The sequence below is a fragment of the Octopus bimaculoides genome, chromosome 19 (assembly GCF_046866305.1).
Source record: "Octopus bimaculoides isolate indiv1 chromosome 19, ASM4686630v1, whole genome shotgun sequence".
Lineage (NCBI taxonomy): Eukaryota > Metazoa > Mollusca > Cephalopoda > Octopoda > Octopodidae > Octopus > Octopus bimaculoides.
In genome coordinates, this window is record NC_142946.1 from 25,088,308 (window position 1) to 25,115,427 (window position 27,120).

At 33.4% G+C, this 27,120-nt stretch overlaps 2 protein-coding genes across 5 annotated transcripts in view; both read right to left on the reverse strand.

The window, feature by feature from the left end:
* LOC106874530 (PC3-like endoprotease variant B) overlaps nt 1–5,712 on the reverse strand; it is a 164,269-nt gene extending 158,557 nt beyond the window's left edge. For 2 of the 4 annotated variants that reach the window (XM_014922295.3, XM_089366630.1), the window contains exon 1: nt 5,601–5,712. The gene's annotated coding sequence lies outside the window, so the exon portion shown is untranslated. The remainder of the gene's footprint in view (nt 1–5,600) is intronic. The other 2 variants (XM_052974834.2, XM_089366629.1) reach the window with 1 other exon arrangement.
* Nucleotides 5,713–18,375: 12,663 nt separating this feature from the next.
* LOC106883718 (uncharacterized) overlaps nt 18,376–27,120 on the reverse strand; it is a 102,424-nt gene continuing 93,679 nt past the window's right edge. The window contains 4 exon segments of the mRNA XM_089337826.1: nt 18,376–20,912; nt 22,406–22,492; nt 23,684–23,889; nt 26,322–26,434. Of these exon segments, the coding sequence (XP_089193952.1) occupies nt 20,655–20,912; nt 22,406–22,492; nt 23,684–23,889; nt 26,322–26,434 (664 nt within the window). The 3' untranslated portion in view covers nt 18,376–20,654.

Below are 27,120 nucleotides of genomic sequence, written 5' to 3' on the forward strand. Positions count from 1 at the left end.
TAAAAACATGATTTATATTCATATAAAAGAAAATGAAAATGGAGAATGGAAAATGGGAAGTTAATCAACATCCCCTACAACAGTTTCAATTAATAAGAGATGATGATTAATTTGATGTTAATAATAAACTATTAACTTCTCAATCCTCGTTTTCTTTTTCTTTTTTATACATATATATATATATATATGTGTACATATGTATGATTGATAGCCACTACACATCCCCTTTTTTCTCTCCTTGTTTCTTTCTGTGTTCCTTTCTGTGGAAGAGCGTAGGCTCGAAACGTTAAAGACTTTTTCACTTCCCGAGCGTTGTACTAATACATCTGTTTGTTGTCTACACCACCTGTCTTCGTCTTTTGTTTTTTTTTGTGAATTCTCCCCCTGTATATAAATATATGTATGTATGTATGTATGTATGTATGTATGTATGTATGTATGTATGTATGTACGTATGTATGTGTGTTTGTATATATATATATATATATATATATATATATATATATATATATATATATATATATAATATTAGGGATAAAAATCCAAAATTACAGGTAAAAACCTCAATTAAAATCAATTTATTAAAAGTTAAAATTAAATTAAGTTTCACGGTATTAAATATATATAAATATATAGTTTTAGGGAAATGAACCAAGGTTCATGAACTCATTGATGAAAGTCCACTGTCACATATAGAAAAAGTAATAAGTAAGCACAATAAATAAGTATAATATAATACAAAGTAAATATCATAAGATAAAGATAATAAAACAACTACACGTGTTTCATAACCAATTTTCAAATAGAAAGAAAATTTAAATCGATTAAAATCGATTAAAACTATCGAAAATCGATTAAAACTATTCAAATATATAGCTAATCTTCAGGTCAAAATGCAACAATAATAATAATAAAAGAATGTATATATCAACCAACAATAAATAACAAATGAATGTATATAAAATACTTATTATATAAAGATAGTAGAATATTATTAAAAATATCAAAATAATAAACATGTCATAATCAACCCTATGTCCATTATAATATAAGCTAAAAGGTATATTATATGCAAAAACCAACTTAACGAATTTTTTCGTTTAAAATACAATTTGAACGAAGTTTAAGGTTAAAATAATAAAGATAGAATTAGCACATATCTAAACGATGCAATAGTTTAAGCTAGAATATTTTAGACTACAAACGTTTATTTAAAAGAAGTCTAGCAAAGGGTCTATGTATGTAACGCATGCCTTACTATTTTTCCACGATAAATAATTTTTGTGTGATATATAATTGATTATTGATAATTTTTACTAGATTCCTTGTAGTCGTATTTACTTTTATTTCGCATTCCTTCATTCTTAGTATAAAGTGGTCAATAGGAAGAAAAGGAAAGGGAAGCAATTTTTTTACTGTTCGCTTTCAGTCATAGTAAGAGCAGTGGTGTTATTTTCTTTGTGTTCTGTTATTTTCGAGAAAGGAGCGTCAAAAAGAGAAAGACAGAGAAAACAGGTAAAGTAAGCAGTAAAAAATTTGTTTCCCTTTCCTTTTTATTGACAACACGACTGAAACGCAAGCAGCAAAAATATCTGCTTGCCTTTCAGCCAGTAGAGACGTTGTCAACTTTTTTTCTCTTGAAGCGTTGAGTGTTTTATTTCTTTCTGTTATATTTCGTACGATTATTCGAAACTGAAGAGCACACATTTTATCTTTTATCTTCTACTTGTTTCAATCAGTAGAATGCTGGAGCACCACCTTCAATAATTTTCAGTCTTATGAGTCTACCCCAGTACTTTTTTAAAGCCTGGTGCTTATTCCTTTGGTCTCTCGTACCGAACTGCTAAGTTACGAGAACGTAAACACACCAACGCCGGTTGTCAAACGTTGGTGAAGAACAAACACACACACACACACACACTCACACACACACACATACATAAGACGTGTTTTTTAATTCTTTTTCATTTCCCCTCTATCAAGTCCACTTACCAGGTTTTAGTCGGTCCAAGGCTATAACAGAAGACGTTAGTCGAAGACTGGACCTGGAACCACGTGGTTGGGAAGCAAACTTCTTGTCACACACCCACGCTTGCTTTCCAAAAAGGAGCAACCAATGGCGAGAGTATTTTTAATCCCTTCTTAAGACCTGAAATCAGACTTTTCTAGTTTCTAGACCATTTCACACATAGGCGGAAAAGAAGAAACCGGCAATGTGTGTGCGTGTGGTGTGGTGGTGTGTGTGTGTGTGTGTGTGTGTGTGTGTGTGTGTGTGTGTGTGTGTGTGTGTGTGTGTGTGTGTGTGTGTGTGTGTAATTAAAAAGTAAAGTTTTCATCCATTTTTTCATGCCAATGCTTTGAAATCTAATTTTAAATATTTAAAGTTATTTAAGAAAGGTTACGCGGGAGTGGCTGTGTGGTAAGTAGCTTGCTTACCGACCACATGGTTCTGGGTTCAGTCCCACTGCGTGGCACCTTGGGCGAGTGTCTTCTACTATAGCCTCGGGCCGACCAAAGCCTTGTGAGTGGATTTGGAAGACGGAAACTGAAAGAAGCCCGTCGTATATATGTATATATATATATATGTATGTGTGTGTGTGTGTCTGTGTTTGTCCCCACAACATCACTTGACAACCGATGCTGGTGTGTTTACGTCCCCGTAACTTAGTGGTTCGGCAAAAGAAACCGATAGAATAAGTACTAGGCTTCCAAAGAATAAGTCCTGGGGTCGATTTACTCGACTAAAGGCGGTGCTCCAGCATGGCCACAGTCAAATGACTGAAACAAGTAAAAGAGTAAAAGAGTAAAAAAGTAAACTTGCACCGAAATTATCTATTAGCATAAAGCTTCGATTCATTTAAAAGGATTACAACCCAGTAGAATTTTTCATGCTTTTAATCACCCCCAATATGGGAAAAGGGTGAATTAGTTCAGTTTTCTCTCTACTTTCAACAACTTTGAGACAGATAAAAAGAATGTTATCATTCTCGGAAAAGAGAAACCAAAGCTTGAGCTGGCAATCAAAACCGAAGTGGACAGCAAGGAATGTCATCATTATTTTGATTGAAAGTATTATAAATAGTTTAAGTGAATGACGAGATGACCCGTTCTGAACAATTTTTTGTTTCCTATGTCTGTTTGTCAGTACAAGAACACAATTTCTCAGCTTAGAAGGGATACCGAAAACGAATATCAGTTTCAAGAGATATTCAAAACGAATATCACTCTCAGGTGATATTCAAAACGAATGAAGGTGTAATTAAGCCAATGATCGAAAAAAATCAGCATTTACTGCAATCATGTTTGGTGAGACTACAGACCTTCTAATGAAATCTTAAGTCACACGTCTTGCCATTTGTTGATGAAAAAGAAAGGCTTCAAGAAAGGTTGAGGGCAGAGGTGGGGAAACTCCTATCCGCGGGCGCAATTGCGTCCGCAGGCTGCTATACTTGTATGTACAAAATATAGCAAATCTTTCAACTATAAAATTTATATAATATTCGTATGCCTATTTGCGACATAGGTCACGTTTCCACTACGACTTTAAACGGTTAAACTCAAACAGAAAATAGTCCGGTAATTGCCATTTGAATGGAAATTGTTGTTTTCACTATAAAACACATATTGCTAGGTTTGTACCACCCCTTTGAGACCCAACTACACTCTAACTGAAAAATATAGAATACCTCATAAGTAATATGAACCTCTTAAATTCAGTGGCAGCGTTAATGAACATGTTACGCGTTAATATAATGTCTTAAACTTATCTTTATTAATGTATATCGAATTATACATAGATATATACAAGATTTACACAGATATGAGTTAGACTTGGTGATGCGCCCGCGGACCTTTTTCCTTGCAAATTTTTGCCCGCCACACTAAAAAGTTTCCCCAACCCTAAAGTTTAGGGAATCAGTCGATGTCAGTAAAGGGAGAAAAACTGCATCACTGACAGAAGTTGTACATTGTTATAAACATTCACTTAATTTGGTACTCTCTCAATCAGCTTCAAGAGTTCGTGAATGTCGAATTTTCTCCCAAACTTTATAAAGAATTTCGAATTTTTTTCAATGTCGACGGTTTGAATACTTCCTACTGGCTAAAATCGTTGGAAGGTGATTTCCAAAGTTATACGTACGTTTCTCGTAACTTACTAACAAACTTCAAAACGGTGCGTCGTAGGGGGGGGGGGTAACTATTTTCATTTTCACACTCCCCATATCTCAAAGCATATATAATACTACACTTTTCACGGAAGACGAGGGACCGTGGAACACTCGGAAATCCCCGTCTCCAGCCTCAGTGTGCGGGGTCGTGTGCACTGCATACCCTAGCTTCCTGATATATATATATATATATATATACATATACACACACACACAATAGTACCTCGGTTTTTGAACAACTCTGATCCCGAAGAAATCGTGCTTTCTATATATAGAGACATAGATATATAAAAAGCACAATTTATTTGTGATCACAGTTGTTCGAAAACCGAGTTTCTACTGTATATGTATGTATGTGTATATATATATATATATATATATATATATATATATATATATATATATATATTTAATACAAACGACAGAGTGACTCATGGGCCAAGAATGTTCATACATTGGCTCTTATCAAATGCCCAAAACTCTTACCCCTTGAGTCACTCTGTTGCTTCTGTAAAATATTAATAAAAATGTATTTCGTTTTTGGATTTGGTTTGCAAGATTTTTTATGTGATTTCGTGTGTTGAAGCATATTCTGTTGTGTCTGGGGAGAGTCATTTTCTTATCGTATTGAGGCACGATAAGAAAATGACTCTCCCTTAGACAACAGAATAAAAATGTACATATACTCATATTTTGACCTTTATTTTTCCTGTTTGCATCACCTTATATATATATATATATATATGCTAGTAAGGTATATAGGGACAGGATGGCTGGTAAGAAGTTTGCTTCCCAATCACATGGTTCTGGGTTCAGTCGTGCTGTGGCACATTGTGTAAGTGTCTTCTACCATAGCCTTGGGCCGACCAAAGCCTTGAGTGGATTTGGTAGACCGAAACTGAAAGAAGCCTGTCGTATATATATATAAATATATATATTGTGCGTGTGTGTGTGTGCGTATATGTATGTGTTTGTGTGTCTGTGCTTTCCCTATCCCACCCCACGATGTTTACATCCCCGTAATTAAGTTGTTTGGTAACAGAGACCGATTGAATAAATACTAGGCTTACAAAGAATAAGTCCTGGGGTCGATTTGTTCGAGTAAAGACGGTGCTCCAGCACAGCCACAGTCAAAATGACTGAAACAAGTAAGAGAATAAAAGAAATATATATATATATATATATATATATATATATATACATGTGCGTGTGTGTGTGTGTGTGTGTGTAGAGAGAGAGACAATGAGAGAGAGTGCAAGAGAGAGATGTATGTATGTATGAAATTAGTCACAAAACTTTAAACAAAGATAGAGTAGGTTTCATAAATATGCTATAGTGTTTACTGATAGAATGTTCTCAATAAAATATTAACTCTTAGACATAATTCCATATGAGAGATTTTATGAATGTTTATAAATTAACAAAATTTACCTGTTAATATATAGTACGATCCAGAATAGTCTTTACTTAACAGTCTCCAGTCACTGCTAGAGTTAAGGTAAAAAGCTATGTAAATAGTTTGCCCATGTATCTTAGTAATCTGCCCTGATTACACCCTAAGTAAACAGAACTACATTCACGTATCACAATAACTTTACATTAAGTGGTTTCTAAGCACTAAAAAGCACACCTACAATGTGTTCTCAATATTCAATGTTGTGAGCAGAAGTAATCTCTTTGTAATTTGAATTTACTACTAAGGTTTGATTCATAATTAAAGTTTTACATTTGTAAAAAGAAATGTTCTCAGGAAAGTTACAGCATGATGTTCTTCACTCTATAAATATTAGGTTTTAACCAAGTCTAGTGAAAGCAATGTGTATCATGTTATTCATATTTTCTTGAACAAATATTAGTAGGACTGACTTGTGTGGTAAGAAGTTTGCTTCCCGACTACATACTTCCAGGTTCAGTCCCACAGCATGGTATCTTGAACAAGTGTTTTCTATTATAATTTCGAGCCAACCAAAACCTTGTGAGGGGATTTAGTAGACAGAAACTGAAAGAAGCCAGTCATATCTATCTACCAATCTATATTATTATCAGCCTCATTGTTTAACACCTGCCTTCCAGACTGACATGGGTGGGATGGATTGACAGGAGCATGACCAGACTTCTGCACCTGTTTTACATAGTATATATATATATATATATATATATATATATATATATATATATATATATATATATATATATATATATATATATATAATTATGTGTATTTCTTCTATCTTAATGAATAAAAATTCTTCTGATAGAATAAATGGGTTAATAGAAACCAATGTAGCAAAGAACACAAAATAACTGTGGTTTAGTTCCTGTTTTTAAGGCAGGAACTCCTTGAAATTTTGGGTATTTGAGTATATTTAAGAATTTAAGGATTGGAGAAAACGCATGTTATAATTGCATACTTTATTCCTACATATGTTTCAAAGGATTACAACCTGTGTGATCCATAGGGATCTTTGATATTAAAATTGTAACCTTCTCATCAGGGAAAGCATGGGAATCATCTTAAACGCACACATGTGTATATTTGTATATGCGTGGGTACGTATGTGCATATGTATAAATGTGGACGTATGAGTGTGTGTATATATATAGGTGTGTATGTATATGTATATATATGTGTGTGTGTGTGTGTATATATGTATATATATATGTATACATATGTATATACGGGTGCACATGTGTATGTATGTGTATATGCGCATATATATATGTATATGTGTGTGTGTGTGTATCAGTATGTATGTATATGTGTGTGTTTGTGTATGTGTATTTATGTATGCATGTACGCTCTTACACATTGATTGGTATGTGTTGTCCAACCCACTATCCGGCAGCGTCCAATTCTCTAACGGTTTTTTTCAAATGAATCAAGTCATAACCTTATCCACCTATTGTTTTCATAATCGGTCATAATGTCTTACGTTTAAGATGATTCCCATGCTTTCCCTGATGAGAAGGTTACAATTTTAATATCAAAGATCCCTATGGATCACACAGGTTGTAATCCTTTGAAACATATGTAGGAATAAAGTATGCAATTATAACATGCGTTTTCTCCAATCTTTAAATTCTTATATATATATATATACTAGCAGAAATACTCGGCTTTGCCCGGGTTAAAGAGAATAATGAAATCTAAAAACGCCGTCTAGACTACGCAACCCTCAACTGTTAGTAGCTACGATACCATATTTCTACAATAATAACTCTCCAATCCATGCCAGCATGGAACATAGACATTAAGTGGAATGCCAGTCTCTCATCTAGGAGGGCCTTGAAATCAATGTTACCAACTGGGGACTATGTGTGTCGCAGTGATAATAAAAAGACCCAAAGGAGGTCTGCAACGAAATAATTTTACTCAACACTTTGCAAGTGAATCAGTGGAGGCAAAGATGCGTCTCATTTACTTGACAATTTATGCACCACATTGCAGAAATCACAATGTAAGTATATCTGAAAGGGTAGTCTTACACTGTTGTACCGTTGAATTACAAATAATGCTCATCTGTTATGTTCGGGTTAAAATTTCATCAACATCAAAAATATATGAATTTTCATGGGAGTTATGGCCGTTATACATAGAATATAATTTCCAAATTTCATAAAGATCCGTTCAGTACTTTTGACGTAGTTTTGAATAAGAAAACAAATTACTAATGTGTGTGTTTGTGTGCATGTGTTTGTGTGTGATGGGTGTATATATGTATAGATATCTGTATGCATGTATATATATGTATATATGTGTACATATTACATGTACATCTATATATATATATACATCTACACATATGTATACATATACATGTATGCATATAGATCTATATCTATATATATCTATGCATATACGTGTACATATACATGTATATGTATACATATACATCTCTTTCTCTCTCTCTCTCTCTCTCTCTGAAAGTATCTGTCATTACAGTATCGAAATGTGATTGTTTCAGTTAGTAGAATAGTTTCATTTTTAAAGTGAGAGTATTTGACAGCAGTGTTTTTGTTTCACTTTTGACACGTAATACTTAAATAGTGGAGGAGATATTATGTTGCCGTGGGCTCGAACTCTGCAAGAAGTTAAATTTTTTTTGACTAAAACACAACTGGAACCCTAAGTAAGGCATCTGTAAAATTTGAATGAAATTGGTTGCGTAGTTCTCGAGTTTTAGGGATTCACACAGACAGACAGACAGACAGACACATTCTCATTTTTATATATATAGATATATATATATATAGTTGAAATTTACAGAAAAAAGACAAAGACAGGTGTATAAACAACAAGTGGATGTATTAGTTTGATGCTCGGGAAGACGGGAAAGTCTTTTATGCTTTGAGCCTACGCTCTTCAACAGAAAGGAACATGAGGAAATAAACAAGAGAAAATAAAAAAGCAAAGAGAATAAAAAACTTTTGGAGTTAGCGGTCAATCATAGCGACTGGTTGGACAAAGGGAGTTAGACAGGAGATCTGGGAAGGAGGGGAGATAATAAAGTACTGGTGATCTCAAAACGAAGATGCATATGCATGTGTGTGTGTGCGTGTGGATAGGGGCTGGTGACTTTGATGTGTGGATGTGAGTATGTGTAAGTGTGTGCATCTGTAATGTGTGGGTGTGTGGATGATGGTGTGGGAGCTGGGAACTGGTCAGTGATAATATATATATATATATATATATATATATATATATATATATATCATCGTTGTCGTCGTTTAACGTCTGCTTTCCATGCTGGCATAGGTTGGACGGTTTGACTGAGGGCTGGCAAGCCAGTAGGCTGCACTGGGCTCCAATCCAATCTGGCAAAGTTTCTACAGCTTGATGCCTTCTTAATGCCAACTACTCCAAGTGTGTAGTGGGTGCTTTTTACGTGCCACCGACACAAGAGCCAGTCACGTGGTACTGGCATCGACCACACTTGAATGGTGCTTTTTACAGGCTACCAGCATGGGAGCCAGTCAGGCGGCCCTGGCAATGACCACACTCGAATGGTGCTTTTTACGTTCCACCAGCATGGGTGCCAGTCAGGTGGCATTGGCAACAATCACGCTCGAATGGTGCTTTGTACATGCCACCAGCATGGGTGCCAATCAGGTTTTACTGGCATCGGCCATGACAACGACTTTGCCAGCGCAGTTTATTAGCCAATGATTGAAGAGTATATTTAAATGGGCTGGTTATGCTACACTGGCATAGGCCATGGTTACGGTCTCACTTGACTTGCCGGGTTTTCTCAAGCATAGCACATTTCTAAAGGTCTTGGTCACTTGTCATTGCCTAGGTGAGGCCCAACGCTCGAAGGTCGTGCTTCATCACCTCATCCCAGGTCTTCCTGGGTCTACCTCTTCCACAGGTTCCCTCCACTGCTAAGGTGTAACACTTTTTCACACAGCTGTCCTCATCCATACACAACACATGACCATACCAGTGCTGTCATCTCTCTTGCACACCACATCTGATGCTTCTTCTGTCCAACTTTTCTCTCAGGGTACTTACACTCTGTCATGTATGCACACTGACACTACACATCCAGCGAATCATGCTAGCTTCATTCCTTGCAAGCTTACGCATGTCCTCAGCAGTCACGGCCTATGTTTCACTGCCATGTAGCATGGCTGTTCACACACATGCATCATACAGTCTACCTTTTCCTCTGTGCGAGAGGCCCTTTGTCACCAGCAGAGGTAGGAGCTCTCTGAACTTTGCCCAGGCTATTCTTATTCTAGCAGCTACACTCTCAGAGCATCCATCCCAGCTACTGACTTGGTCACATCAACTACTTGTAGTTTACCCACTGGAATGTAATGGAAGCTGTTTTCTGCACATTTTCGGTGTTTATTACTCCTGAGCATTTGCCACACACAAAAACTATCTTCCCAGTTAGCCTTCCTTTGATATTGCTGCGCCTCTTATGTGTCCATAGCTTACACCGGGTACATCTTAGGGAGTTTCTACCAACGCCTTTTCTACAGATCAAGCAGGGTCATCAGATCAGCAGGGATTTGTGGTTTGTCTGCCTTCCTACTTATTAAGACTGGTTTTTGCTAAATTGACCCTATGGTCCTTTGATTCTAGACCTTGTTTTCACACCTGAAACTTCTCCTCTAGTTCAGATAGTGACTCAGCTATTAGAGCAAGGTCATCAGCATAAAGAAGCTCCCAGGGACATCCTGTCTTGAATTCCTCTGTTATTGCCTGGAGAACTATGATGAATAAGAGGGGGCTGAGGACTAATCCTTGGTGGACCCCTACCCCTACCCGGAATTCTTCACTGTACACGTTGCCAACCTTCACCTTACTGACAGCATCCCTGTACATGGCTTGTATAGCTCTCACTAACCACTCATCTATCCCTAGTTTCCACATTGACCACCAGATAAGGGATCGGGGACCCTGTCAAAGGCTTTTTCTATGTCAATGAAAGCCAGGTACAGAGGTTTATCTTTGGCTAGGTATTATTCCTGCAGCTATCTTACCAGAAATATAGCATCAGTGATGCTTTTCCCTGGAACTAACCCAAACTGCATCTCATCTAGACTGACTCTCCCCCTAATTAGTTGGGCTATGACCCTCTCCATGACTTTCATTACCTGATCTAACAACTTGATACCTCTGTAATTATCCGTATCTAATGCATCACCTTTACCTTTGTAGCAGTTGACTAAGGTGCTGCTACATATATATATATATATATATATATATATATATATATATATAAAACAAATAATAAATGAGTATATGCATATATACGTACAGGTATGTGCATACCTACGTATATATATATATATATATATATATATATATATATATATATATATATATATATGTATGTATGTATGTATGTATAAATGTATATATATATATATATACATATATATGGTTGTCACACATAAAATGTCGCATTTTTCATTACTTATTATTTCAGTCATTTAAAAACTCGATTATATATACCCTTGCATTTAATCTTTCCAAACAATATTGATATACAACAATTCATACCCACAGATCTTATGAAAATGATAACAACCAAACAACGTGGAATGATTCTCTTGTATGAATACAGACTAAGTCACTTTGCTGCAGAAGCTCTACAGAATATCAAACGGGCCTTTGGTAATGGTTTAGTTGACATAAGAACTGTTCAGTGATGGTTCTAAAGATCTCATTCAGGAGATGATAGCCTCGAAAATGAACCAAGGTGGAAGCCAAAATCAGTTACTCGGCATGAACAAGATCTGAGAACAATGGTTCAAAACTTTCATCAGAACTCCAAACATCTTGCACAACTGTTTCTCAACACTTGAAAAAATTGTCAAGAAAATGGATAGGTTTGTTCCACATAAACTGAACAAGATTCAAGCAAACAGGTGCCTGCCTCAAAGTATGCTTCTTATTGCTTTCTTGGCTGGAAAAATAACTATTCTTGCATCGAACCATTACATGTGATGAGTGATGGATACTCTTTGACAACAGCAGGAGAACAGGACAGTTATTACCCCCCAAACCACCATTGCACCCTAAAAAGTTAATGGTAATTGTATGGTGGTCTGCAAAGGGGGTTATTCATTATTCATTTTTTCAACAAGGGAAAACGGTAACAGCAACATCGTATTGCCAGGTAATTGATTGTATGCATGAAAATTTGAAAAAGAAGCAATCCAGACCAGTGAATAGAGATGGTCCAATTTTGCTCCACGACAATGCACATCCTCATACTTTACAAGATACAGTCCAAAAGTTGCAAAGCCTGAATTATGAGATTTTACATCCTTCCTATTCTCCTAATATCTCTCCTACTGATTATCACTTATTTAAGCATTTTGAGCTTTTCATATGCAATGAAACATTCTTAAACAGAGAAGAGGTAATTGAAGCATTCAGACAGTTTATCACAGCAAAAGATGAAATTTGTTTTAAAGATGGAATATATATGACTTAGAGAAATGTTGGGTAAACGTCATAAATGAACATGGATCATACTTTGATTAAATAAATTAGTCTTCTAACACTTCTGAAACATTTTATTGTTACCTTTCAAATACAACATTTCATGTGAAACAAGATATATATATATATATATATATGCATACATACATGTGTGTGTGTGAGTTTATGTCTGTTCCCCACCACCACTTGGCAATTGGGGTTGGTGTGTGTACAGCCCTATTACTTACCAGTTCAGTCAGAGAGACTGATAAAATAAGTACCAGGCTTAAAAAATAAAAAAAGTACTAGGTTGATTCATTCCATGACTTCTGAAGATATGTTCTTGGTATCAACAAAATTTATTATTTTGAAGTTGGAGGCATAGTTGTATCTAGATGTGTGATTAAAACGTTCACTTCTCAACTAGGATTCAGTCACTGTGTGTGTCACTTTGGGCAAATGTCTTCTACTACAGCCTTGGACAGACTAACACCTTGTGAGTGGATTTGGTACATGGAAACTGAAAGAGCCACTCTGTTGACAAATATGTAAGTGCCTGTATTTTCTGACTTATAGATTCTTAGACAACTATAAACGTGTGCACATGCGTGTGTGTATGAATATGCATATGTTTCCACATGTGTGTTTGTTTACATTTCAACTTGTCTGAAAACTGCTTAGCTGTAGTCAGTGATGTTGCTATTATTTCTTCTGTCAACGAGTCATCCACTTGCTCTGTGCCTTTGAAGACATGAAATAAGAGATCCCCTTACTTGGAAAATAGTTAAGTTTAGTGACAGTAACAGCATCCAGCTGTAAGACATACTTCAATGATATTTTCATCTAACCCATGCTAGCATGGAAGAAATGCACTAAAAAAATGAAATGGCTAAACAAAGGGTACACACCTGTGATTCTTCTCTTATGAATATTAAAGTATTCTATAATCTTGGACCACCACCAAAAACTGTTGATGCCCATCCCTGCTTAGGCTGCTGATTGTATGTGAGAATCGAAAGTACTAGGAAGAGGTGGAAGAAATTTACAACTATTGAAAACTTCCTCCAATAAATATCATCATAATAATAATTATATTTAGTTTGACTATATCAACAGCCATTTTCTCAACAAATTTAAAGCTTATATTTCTTTATTGGTGACATCTTAAGACATTTACAGGATTTAAATTTTTAGTGAGTAACTACAGTCAGTTGTACATAATTGAATACTAAGAGGAAATGCATAGATCAAAACCTGAAGTTGTTTTATCTTAAATCAAAAAGAAGAGTTGAAATAGCCATATAACATGGAAAGTTGTATAAACGCATAAAAGGGGAGGAGATTTCATGGGGTAGTTACCATGTGTATGAAGAGCCACATGAAATCATTGATGTTAGTTACTGCATTTAAATTAAACCCACTCAAGAGTGGGTTGAAATGTTGCAATAACTTTGCATACTCTTACAGTGATTAATTGGAAGAAGAAATGAAATACACATTAAATATTAGAATAATTAAAAATCCTAATCAAAGATACAACAGCATCAGTAATGAGAGGTTGAGTAACGTAGGAATACGGAAATCATGTGCCACTATAGAATAAACTTACAGATACAAAACCAAAACAAAAGCCGTCAGGGGAGCTCAAGATAAAAAAAACTAAACTGATCAAGTTTTATTAAAAGATACACATTATGAGATTAATAGCCTAAAACTATTTTCCATCAGTACTAATGTAGTATAAAATGAATATTTGTACATCATATTACACATGAGCACAAATTTTAGTCAGAAAATGTTTAATGCTTAGCAAAGAACCCCTGAAATATGCCAAAAAATTTTTTTGTGTCTTTTGCATATTCATTTTATTTATTTTATCTAGTTTCAGCTCATGAGCTGTGGTCATGCTGGGAATTATTTCTTGATAACTCTCTCCCAAATATAATACAATAACAATTTGTTAGTATATGGAGCCACAGTGATAAATACGTCTGACTTTTTCTGTTTTTTTCTTTTTTTCTAATAGAGCCTATAGTTAACAGCAGGGGAAATACAGTTGACATTAAAAGGCTAACAAAATACAGAGTACTAATCAATTTTGAAGTCAACAGTTTCTTAGATGAATATTCATTCCAGTTACAACAAACATTATGGTAAAGTTGTTCTTATATTAACTGATTTCTTGCAAATGCTTTTCAGCTATTTGCCTCAAATGCCATGCACTCTTAGCAACTTAACAATTAAAATGTTATCCAACTCCCATTAACTGTATTGTATGTTGTTGTTGTTGTTTCGTGGAGGGGGGGGGGCATGGAATTACACATCTAAGAAATAATGATCTTGGCTGTATTCAACACCAGCAAACCTCTGATCCCTTTTTCATAAAGCATCTTTCAAGATACTAATATTTTTTCCATTCCATATCATACTGGCTTGAACTAGTTTGTAAGAAACAATAACAAGAAGAAAACAAGGCCTTAAACTGTAATTTAAGCTATGCAAAATAAAACTAATACAACAAATGTTTAGTCTAAAATCATCCAAATTTACAAGAAGTTACAAAGAGAACACAGTTAGGGAAGAAGCTCCAGAGGTGAATGGTCCTGGAGAAGAAAGAGGAATCAAGGTATTTAATATGAAAATCAGAGTGAGGTAGGTTTCATAGAGAAACAAAAATAGATTTATCAAGTGGCATTTGGTGGGAATTATTTGGATAAATATAGAGGATACTCATAGTCATAGTCTTAGTAAAGATAAATAAGACTGTTCTAGATTGTTGATAAATGAAAGTTAGCCAATCATATAAAGGATCATTTTAAAATATGTTTTGTATGTGTGTGGTGAGTGCATTTTTTTTATTCAAGGAAGTAATATTTCATACTTTTTTTTTACGCACAGAATTTTTTTTACTTTCTTTTATCAAGTTGGTGAGCAGGCAGTACCATTAGCATGCTGAGCAAAATGCATAATAGTATTTCATCCATTTTAATGCTCTGAATTCAAATTCCACCAAGGTTAGCTTTGCCTTTCTTCCTTTTGGGGTCAATAAAATAAGTACCAGTTGAACACTGGGGTTGATGTAATCGACTTACCATCTCCTGAAATTGCTGGCCTTGTGCCAAAATTTAAAACTAATATTTTCTGTCCTGTCATAAGGCAGATTTTAAATCTTTGATGCATTGGCAGATGTTCAAGTGAGAAATATTATCAGTTTTCTTTTTCTTTTAGGTCCTTCTATTGTGAATATTTTTTATATGTCCTATGAATAGCTGCATCTTAAGTTACTTGACATAATTATGGCATGTAGGTTATGAGTGGCTATATCAGTATTCATAACATTAGGCCAGATACTGAGTGTGATATAATGACATATGCAAGGATACAAAGTAAAACAATCTTAACTGAATTGAAGGATTCAGAAATCTAACACCAAAAAGTAAATTTCTGTAAGCTATGCAATATAAATAATCCAAGAAAACATCACTGAAAATGACACTACACTGTGCAAAACTTTATAGGGCTTTAACATGTCTAATAAAAGAAGGATGAAACTCATAGTCTATGGTTAAGCTTTAATTTCCTATCAAAGTATTTTCGTTTCCCATGAGTTTCTAATGAAATTCTGTCACAAACGTCTATTTCCTCTGCCAGGAAATTGTAAGCCTTAGGTTAACAAACTTAATGGTATTCTATACCTTGGATAAGGATATGAGCTGGAAAAATTACATGATGAGTTATTACTCTTAAAATTTATTTTAAAGTGTAAGAGAATTTACATGAGCTTTCACTGGATGGTTTTAGTTCAAAACTAATTTACATATTATCATTTGTTTTATAGTATTACTAGCAGAAATACCCGGCGTTGCCCGGGTTAAAGAGAATAATGAAATCTAAAAACGCCGTCTAGACTACGCATCATCTTTATATATAGAGATGTATATACACACACGCACCCAAACACACGTATATATATGTATATCAATATAAATATATGAAAGTCAAGGAAGTTTCGTAAAAGAAGGTGATCATGTACATACTTTCTTGCTGTTGTGATTACAACACCTCATTGTAAACTATGTTCCTTGTTTTCCCTTGTGGAGCATATACAAATAGGTTTTTTGTTGCTGCCCACTCTTGAGCAGCCAACATACAGTTGTCCATGTGAGAAGCAGGGCTCTTCCAAGAGAAGACCAGCTACAGACAGTGTTTGACCCTGATATTTGTTTATGGACATGGCAAAAGTCACACGAAGGGGGAATTGTAGTCTTCTGAATGTAAAAGGAATGTCTGCTCCTGATGGAGTAAGAGGAATTCTTGGAATAAAGACGTCATCCCCTTTTGCACATCCAGAAAGAATGGTAGCCTCGATAACGTGTGACATCATTTTCTAAATAATGCTCATCTGTTATGTTCGGGTTAAAATTTCATCAACATCAAAAATATATGAATTTTCATGGGAGTTATGGCCGTTATACAAAGAATATAATTTCCAAATTTCATAAAGATCCATTCAGTACTTTTGACGTAGTTTTGGATAAGAAAACAAATGACTAATGTGTGTGTTTGTGTGCATGTGTATGTGTGTGTGATGGGTGTATATATGTATAGATATCTGTATGCATGTATATATGTATACATATTACATGTACATCTCTATATATATATATATACATCTACACATATGTATACATATACATGTATGTATAGATCTATATATATATATACATATACGTGTACATCTATATATATACATATACGTGTACATCTATATGTATACATATACATCTCTCTCTCTCTCTCTCTCTGAAAGTATCTGTCATTACAGTATTGAAATGGTGTACATATACATGTATATGTATACATATACATCTCTCTCTCTCTCTCTTTCTGTCTCCCTTTTTCTCTCTTTCTCTCTCTGTGAAAGTATCTGTCACTACAGTATCGAAATGTGATTGTTTCAGTTAGTGGAATAGTTTCATTTTTAAAGTGAAAGTATTTGACAGGAGTGTTTTTGTTTCACTTTTGACACGTAATACTTAAATAGTGGAGGAGATATTATGTTGCCGTGTGCTCGAACTCTGCAAGAAGTTAATTATTTTTTTTGACTAAAACACAACTGGAACCCTAAGTAAGGCATGTGTAAAATTTGAATGAAATTGGTTGCGTAGTTCTCGAGTTTTAGGGATTCACACAGACAGACAGACAGACACACATTCTCATTTTTATATATATAGATTATTATTATTATTATTTTATCTCCCTTACTTGAATTTCTGAGATAAGTTGTAACTTTTCTTTAGATATAGTCATAGATAATAGCTTCCTAGTCAAAAGTTATATTGCTATTGACTATGAGGTAGGATATCACTGTTAACAACAGGATGGGGAAAGAAGTTTTTATTTGTATTTCAACACATGCCTTCCGATGGATGGGTTTTATTACCAAAGCTAGGAGAAACTTAGGAGTCCTAATTTTATTAATAAAATGTCAAACCTAGTTAGGAGAATGCTCAGCTGTTTAGTAGCCGATAATTGTTTATAAATGTGATCCTTGGTTAGAAATGAGATATGCGAAAAATAGGCAGACAGGAAGGAAAACAGGAAAATAAGATGAGGATGTGGGTGAAGAGAAAATTTTGTTTGCATATAAGCATATGTAACAGATAATCAGTGAGTACTGATAATCTGGCTAATTTAGAATGGGATGTAATCAGAGATCTGCAGAATATTTTAGAAAAATCTCTGGTTATGACAAAGTAATTTATAACATTTTCTTTATATTTTTATAGTTAGGGACTTTATAGTTTTAGCTTGACTTGAGAAGCAAATGTGGAATTAATTTTGTTGTTTCTCAAGCCTTCCTTTCAAGAATCTAAATTTTATGAGTCTGCTCAATCAAGGCTATCTAAATTGATATTAACCAAAGCTTTTAGCCTACTAATATCACTGGTACATACAGATTATGAAATACTAATTAAATTACAAAACAGTAGAATTAACTGTAATAGTTACAAGATATTTAAGAATTTAATTTTCATATAGTAAACTTTATATAAATATGTTATAACCAGTGTCTACTTTTTAAGATACTGTAGTTTTTAACATAATTTAACAGATAAAAGAAAAATATTTTTTGCCATAACATATTTCATAGACTCTTTTAAGAGAAAAAAAAATGTTCATTCTAGTTGAGAAATATATTCTCATGAATTAATACCAATGGCTACCATGAAGACACCATATTAATAACAAAGAAACTAGCACTTCACAGTTTTTATTAATTTTTTATTTTAATTCATAAACATTCTTGTTGCGCCTCTGCAACTTCCTCAAATGAGTTCTTCATATTCAATATATAATGTGTTGCTGAGCAGCACCATGCATTTTAGAGAGAGAGAGAGAGAGAGAGAGAGAGAGAGAGAAAGAGTGTGTGTGTGTGTGTATGTGTGTGTGTGTGTGTGTGTGTGTGTGTGTGTGTGCGCATGCACACGCGCACTGTTTTTCATGTTGAATTTTGGGTAAAGTATTTTCTTTTCAGCTTTGTCTCAAGATATGTTTTATATATAGAAGCTGAAGACACCCTGAAGCTGAGATTAAATGCTTCTGAAAACAAAAATTATTTTATATAAATAAAAGTAATTTGATGGCAGTGAATTGTCATAATACTATTGTTTTGAAAACCAACAAAGCACTATTTTACTCATGTCTATAACAGTGTCTTTAATTAATTCCTAGTTCTTATAAAAATTATAGTTTATCCAAGAGAACTCATCTAACTTGTTTCTTTACAAAGTTTTCCATTGCTAACCAAACTAATAGTAAGGATCTGAAGATACCTCCCTAAACATTAAAACGATGTTGCACTTAGATGCTCCCCTTACAACAGTTTAGTACAATACTCTGATAATCCATCAAACTACAGAATGAAGGACGCTGTTAAAACTCTTCTCCAGTTCAAAAATTCAAGACAATGATTATGCTTTTCTCCTAACATGATACACCTAATTTCTTGCTTTCTCCCTCTTATCTACTTTCTTCCATTCTTCCCACATTTGTCAAGAGATCTTCTAACAATTCAACAAATGCAAAACAATCTTTGTTTTATAAATATATATTTTCGTAACTGCAAATCAATCAAATGATAATTGTGTCATTTCGGCAAAACTGAATAAAAGAGTTTTGTGTCTTGTTCAAGAGTATAACAATCTGTGCTGTCATTTCAGCTCCCAATTATGTAGTTATTAGGTCTTCAAATTAATCTCATAATCCTTGTATATCTGTAATATTATCATAATTGTTAGATAAGTAACCAAATAATCAATGAGATATTATGAAACAACATAAATTGAGAGAAAAGGATCAGAAAACAGTTAAATTAAGAAAATGTTTTTATATCATTTATTTGGAAACAAACATGGCCATCCAGTTAAAAAAATACAGGAACAAAAAAAAAAACTGAAAAACCTACAGTATATTAATGTTTTATTAAAAGTATCAGAGGGTGAATGTAAACTATTTCCTTTATTTTACCAATTAAATATAACTAGACTTTGTTCAGATGCTTTCATAAAAACAAACTAAAAAAATAAAACATGAATAACAATATACTTCTAAAACCTTGTATCGTTGTATATCATATAAGCATTTCAAGAAAGAAATTCCCTCATAATATCACATACTTTAGGTTGAAGAATATTGCATGTATTTTCAAAAGACAAAGTATGTTAACATAAATGCCTAAGAAGTAAATATCTTTTCATTTTTTCCCACATATGCTGAGACATTAAAATATTCTTCTTTGTAAAAACTTGAGAGTTCTGGCAGTGATTTCAAACTTTGATAAAGACAGCAGATATATATTATTAGACATGTGTGAGATGTTCGAAAACCCCATTACAATTAAATAGGAAAACAGGCCATTACATCAATATTAATACACACACATTGACATATTTAAACCTACCATATACACACACACACATTCACATATTTGTGTGTGTGTGTGTGTGTGTGTGTGTGTGTGTGTGTGTGTGTGTGCATGTAGAAAGAGAAAGAGAAATATATGAGTGTATATGTGAGAAAATGCACACATATGCATTTATTTGTGTTTGTGTGTGTGACTGTTTGTATCAGGGAGTAAATAAGAAAAAAAAAGTCATATAGTACTTTTAGACTTTAGCTTTATAAAAGAAAAAAATATAACAATAGTGAAAAGAGGATTCCTTCAGCTTTTAGTTTCCAAAAGATGTTGACACAGTATTAGCACCATTTGAAGAACTGAATAAACATCAGTAGATCAGCTTCTAATATATTACAAAAACGAATATTAATGGAAGTAACTACTGAAGATCCAACCACAATTCAATATTGTTGTCATCAGCAAGAAAAATAATATTGATCTTAGTAGCTTAGCAATGTTGCATTGACTTAGTATACATTCTCCCCTCAATTTGAATGTTGTTCATTTGTTACTTGAATTAGCGTGATTTTTTTTATTATCATAGTCTTAGGCTGTAATTTAGTGATAGAACAGTAACACTAGGTTAAGATACTCGCATACACACTTTGCATCTGCCTACACGTCGACGCTGTGCACCAGCTTTCAATGTTTCACTCAAAGGTCGTGAGAACTGAGCTGACCGGTCAATTGTAGCCATCCAGAAAGATATTGATGTTGAATAATAATTACAAGAGCCACGACCACCCTGGCATTCAATAAATGGTTGGTTTCGGAAATCTTCAAGACAGGAACCAGCTGATTCAAGTGGTTGCCCTGACCCTTCAATAACACCACTTGTGTACTGAAATGAGAAAGAAATGTAGAATTTTTAAATTGAGCAATTTATCCGGTGTTAACAATAAACATCTTTAAAATAAATCAATTACAATATTTTAATTACACAAATAAACCAATAAAATGCAGAGTAGCATATTTTCAGATTCATTGATGCATCAGTAAATTCCATTAAGATATAATAACACTGTTGATAAGTTGGTAAGATTTAGTAAAATGATCAGAAACATTAAGAGTGCTACTTCAATTGGCTTTTGAAAAATTAAGCATATTAGAAACAAATTCATCTAAATACTTAATTATTGGTGACTTTTCTGGGAATTCTTGAGCAACTACTCGTGTATCTTTTTCAGAGACACAACGAAATGCCAACAGTAGATTTGAGTTAAGCCATGACCTATTATTTTTTTTTATCTTCACATTGATTTTTGAGGATTTTAAAAAACGGAGATACTTTTAACATCTATTTTTTTATTGATAATATTTAATTATTTTTCATCTTCAGACATTTTCAGGAATTGTTAGATAGTGCGAGTTAGCCCTTCTCCCTAAGAATAACTTTTCAATCCTCATGTTGAAACAATAATTATTTTTTTAGCTCAAATATTGTTGTTGTTTAACTCCAAGTCAACCACGACTGAGCTGAGTTATGATCAATGTATTCCATCTATGATCATCCGTCATTTTCTTTTCCGAAATGACAGTATATAAAGAGGAGATTTAGCAGATCTTTTTTAAAACGGGGGCCACATTTTTCATTAATGTTTTACGAAGTGTTTTTGGTACGGAAAGACTTTCAAACTTCGTATACTTATCTATTTTGTGTTATAGAACAGAAAAATATTTTTGTATTCGAATTTATTTCATGTAAAAAATTGTCTTATTTCGATAATTTCAACCAATCAGTGACAAGTATTCAGTTGTTTACATTTACTCCTTTGGCTCATTAAGCGATGTAAAGTGTATTTAATCTCCATACCTTCGTTTTATTTGCTTTTTTCATTTTAAATTTGCTTTAACCCTAACCCTAACCCTAGGGTTAGGGTTAATTGTTTCAGAATCGTTTGTTTATGTAGTCGGCACTTAATGTATATCGGCTGAATGGACGTCAGTGATTGGTTGAAATTACAGAAATACGACAACTTTAACATGGAATAATTTACGGATTTCTTTTTTTTTTAAGAAGACTAAGAGAAAAATATGTTTTATATGACACATTCTACCAGTGTTCCAAGTTTCAAAGTGTTTCGTTAATGAAAAATGTGGCCCCCGTTTTAAAAAAGATCCGATTTAGCTACTGTTACATGTTACTGAGTAACCATAGGGGACTTTTGTTGACTTATTCAGCTAAATTGGTTTAAAATATCAACATTTTCTTCGTTGCAATGTCCCACAAGACCTTAATTTTAGGACTTTGTTCCATGAAATAGTGGAAAAACAAAAATAATATGCAATTAATTATCGACAAACTTATATTAAAAGAAATAGATATGTTCTTACCATAATGAAACTGTACCCAATCCACATTGTTTGGAAACCAGGAGGACAATCAGGGATCATGATTGTTTGGCTGTGAACTGCTAGGACCTAATGAAAAAATTTTGAAAAAAAGAAATAATTTTGAAGAAAGACATTACTAGTTCTAATTATTAGTAACATGTTTTAAAATTGCTTAACAAATTGTATTATTTTAATTAAATTATGTGACAGTGACAATGATGCTTGTATGAAGATGTTCTATGAATGAATGGCAGTTGTTAGTTTTGAGCAAATAAATCTATGAACACAGACCAGTCAAATGATCTACTGATCTATTGTTCCAGACATTCTATATATCTTCTTAGTTGAAGGTCACAATGTGCATGTAGATCTGCCCTGGCTTATCTTAAGTGATGCTGTAAGTAATAGGTCATGTATATATAGTATGTATTCGGACCAGATATCAAATTTGGGGTTACCAAGACCAAGAACTAAAGATTTGTTACTTCAAATGATAGCATAAGCTACAAAGGCTTGAATTTATGGAAAACAGAATGTTAAACATTTTTCAAAAGCACTACCATGGAACACTATAGGATGGAGAAGTCTAGATTATGCAGCTATCACCTGTATACATTGCATATATAGTATGTTTGCCATTATCAACCTCCTGATTCTGTGTTAAAATCTGATCATGAGCTAAAAATGTAAATTGAAAGCCAACCTAAAGCACATAATGGTTGTATGAAATAATTGTTCATTTATATTGACATCTTTATATAGTGTTGAGAGCTCTCTCTTATGTTAGGCATAAACTTTGTACTATCACCAATGCTTGTTATATTAATATAACAAAGGGTACTTTGATCTACAAGAAGGATGAATTTTGATTGGCCAAGAAATAAAAAGACTATTTGCATGATTGCTTCATGGAAGGTAATGGCAGTAGGGCTTATGATTTGAGAATTCATGCAACTTAGAGAATGCTCTTTAATTTCCAAACTTTCTTGTTACACTTAATCTTTCCGTATTTGTCCTTTCAAATTACATTGTCTACAAAATAATTTTTGCTGATTATATTTAAAATGAGAAAGGAAATAGAAAGTTGTAAAATTCATGCCTGACAGAGATAATATGGCATCAGACGGGATTTGTAAACATGTTAACTTTTAGTTTGGCAGATGCAGATTTTATAGTTGTTGTTATAGTAGGAAGAGGAGAAGGAGACTATCTTTGGTGTTGATGGTTCAAATTATGTTGATAATACTTACAGAAAATTCAGAACATCATTTCACTTACCTGTGATGTTGTTTCACAAACTGCACATCTACTAATATAAGATCGAATATCTTCACCTTCTATAGGTGTCATCATCCTTGTCATAGGTTCAGGTGTTGATAGCCAGTAACTGTAGTCATTACGGGATGCAACAGTGCATCTGTTGTTTAAGTTACAGAACATGAAAGGCATTGTATTAAATCTCCTTAAGCAGCTACCAGGCAGACCTGAAACCATGAAACAAATCAATAATTACATTGTCATAAAAAATTGTTTTGAAGAATTCATAAAACTTTAAAATATTCATAAAATTGAAATGTTTAATGTTGGAAAACTTGAATAAGAAACATTTTTGTGCATAATATTTCTGTGAATTGTTTGTGATATTTTTTTTACTTTCTTGTATGTTGGCATTTATTGAATGAAGATAGTGATTTGCTTATGTTTTTATAACCAAATTTTTTTTTTCAAGCATTGATGCATTTTGTAGCTAAGCAAATGATTTTGAAAGAAATAATAAGTTGTAGTTTGAAAGAAATATTAAGTTGTTTGGAAAGTTCTGAGCATTTTAAGCCAAATCCAAATGCTTCATTGAACACACCTGAAACAGAACAGTTAAAACTTTGGCATTGCATAAAGTGATAAGTGCATTTCTTCTTTGTTTCTGTTAAAAATAGATTTATTTTTCATTCTGGTTACCCTTTATTGACATTTGAAATGGATAACTAAAACTTTCATATTCGTATTGTAATACTTTTGTTTTTCAAACGAGGAGAAAATGCTGCAAAGATTTGCAAAAACATTTGTGAAGTTTATGGTGATGATGCTGCAGGTGAATCAACTGTTCAAAGGTGGTTTGCAAAATTTAAAGCTGGAGAGTTCAGCTTGAAAGATGATAGTCAGAGTAGAAGACCTTCAAAATTGGATGAAGATGTTTTGAAGGGAAAAAATCCAAGAAAACTCAAATATCACGACAAGAGAACTTGTAGAGGAGTTTGAAGTTTCTATAAGTATGGTTCATGAACACCTAGTGAAGCTAGGATACAGTTTTCGCTATAATGTATGGGTCCCTCACAAACTCTCAGAAAAGAATTGCTTGGACCAGTATTCTGTTTGTGATATGCTTTTGCAATGAAATGAAAGCATGTCTTTTTTGAAACAATTTAGACTGGTAATGAAAAGTGGATTGTGTATGAAAACATAGTGCAAAAAAGACCCTGGAGTTTGCATAGGGATCCCCCAAAACAGCAACCAAAGATGACTATCCATGCCAAAAAAGTTGTGCTTTGTGTTATTAAGGCATTATTTATAATGTGCTTCTCCCACAAAACCAGACCATTAATTCTGATGTGTACTGTCATCAGCTGGCTAATGTGAACCAAAAAAAATCAAAGAACTGAGGCCAGAGATTGCCAACAGGAAAGGGGTAGTGTTCCAACAAGACAATGTCCAACCACATGTGGTGGGATCTCTTACCTCATCCAACTACCATTTGTTTTTGTCTCTACAGAACTTATTGCAAGGAAAAACAGTTAATGATTTAGATGGAGTCAAAATGCATCTAGATAACTTTTTATCTTCAAAATCAGTCAAATTTTATGCCAATAGAATATTTGAATTACCTAATAGATGGGCAAAGGTCAGTAATAAAATTTACTGAAAGGTCAATTATTTATATCCCTTTTTGCATATTAAAAAACACTCAGAACTTTCCAAACAATCTAATATATTACAATATGTGTAAGAGTACAATATAATCTGATACTCTGAAGATGAAAAGTCATAAAAGCTCTTTTATAATTAAGCAAATCTACTTAATAATTTTTGCAGAATAATAATTAGATATTAAGTAGGCTCAGCTCATGTCTAGTGAGCTCCTAACAAAATCCAAATTCACAATCCATTTTTTATTTATATGTGAAACCATTTCATGAAAATTACATAGTTTATTTAGGAGAGTCACTTTGTTTGAGGAAAGTCACATAGTTTTAGGAGAGTCACTTACTTTTAGGAGAGCCACTTATTTTTAAGAGAGCCACTTATTTTTAGGAGAGCTAGATAGTTTTAGGGCATGTCTTAAATGTAATCCAAAAGAGCAGAGAAATGCATCTAAATCTAAATGACAGGAAATGACATTTTTAAATATCATGAAAAAAATATCTGAGTAGATGATTTTATTGATGAAATACTCAATAAACAGAATACTAACTTTAAAGTGAACCATTTCAAAGCTCAAGTCTGAAAACCTCTACAATTCCTGATTTGACTGCTTCCAAATTTGTATAGATATACAAACAATTCAACTGAGAGACATAAGTGAATCTGAATGAACAATGAAAATGAATCGACCCAAACTTGATTGTAATCATTAGCCTTGATTGTCAAACCAGTATTTTCTCTCCTTGGATTATTACCTCAATTTTATTTCAGAGAAAGGCTAAATAAACTGTAGAAACTATACCAAAGCAGATAATGGAGGCTGGTGCAGCCCCTGGCCTTATAAGCTCCTGTCAAACCAGCCAACCCATGGCAACGTGGAAAACTTCCCTTTTTATTTTTAGGTGTCTTTTTATATAGTAAGGTGTAATTTAGAGAAAATTCAGCTTATCATACATGTCTTTTTCAAAATGAGATCAAAATGTAACAACATATTACTGACCTAAATCTTGTGATGCTGAACGTCCATTGCCAATTAAGAAAAGAAGAGAGTATCCTTCCCAGAGTTTTGTTGATCTTGCAGGACACTCAGGGACTCCAGTATTCTGGCTGTGTCTACAAAATAAGTCCAAATTCTCTAAAAATACTGTGTATTTAAAACAATTTCGTTAACAACATATGTGGAGAATTTTGTAAGATCATAGAGTTAACTTGTTTTCCACTGATATTTCTTTCATTAACCTCAAAGGAATTAAAGACAAAAGAAAACTGAACCAGGATGATTTGAAAATAGAACACTTCAATAAATTGTCCAGTTTATACTTTGATTGGCTGTACCAAGGAAATAGTTAATTATAAAGAAACATTTAACAATAGAAATATAACAGAGATTATTTAGAACCGACATAGGTAACCGTCTTTCATTATCAGGTGGGTTACACTACTAAATAAACTCAAGCTAGTGAATTACCTCTATACTATTTGAATTATTACTAAATTTCTGTATTACTTATAAAAACAGCAGATTGTTAAAATATGTCATACATCTAGTTTCAATTGACATAGTATGCCAATACATTAAATATGTTGTGCAGAATATGCATATTCCATATATTTGTGATGAAAATAGTTGATTAAATATTAAGTAAACACTTCTTACTTCATTGTTCTTTCAATCTAATCTGATCTTAAAGTGAATATTAAAATTTAAGAAGTCTGAATTAATGCCAAGGCTAAACATCAATTTCAATGACTATATATAATGAATACATAGTGAAAAGAATTATTGTTTAGGTATTTGG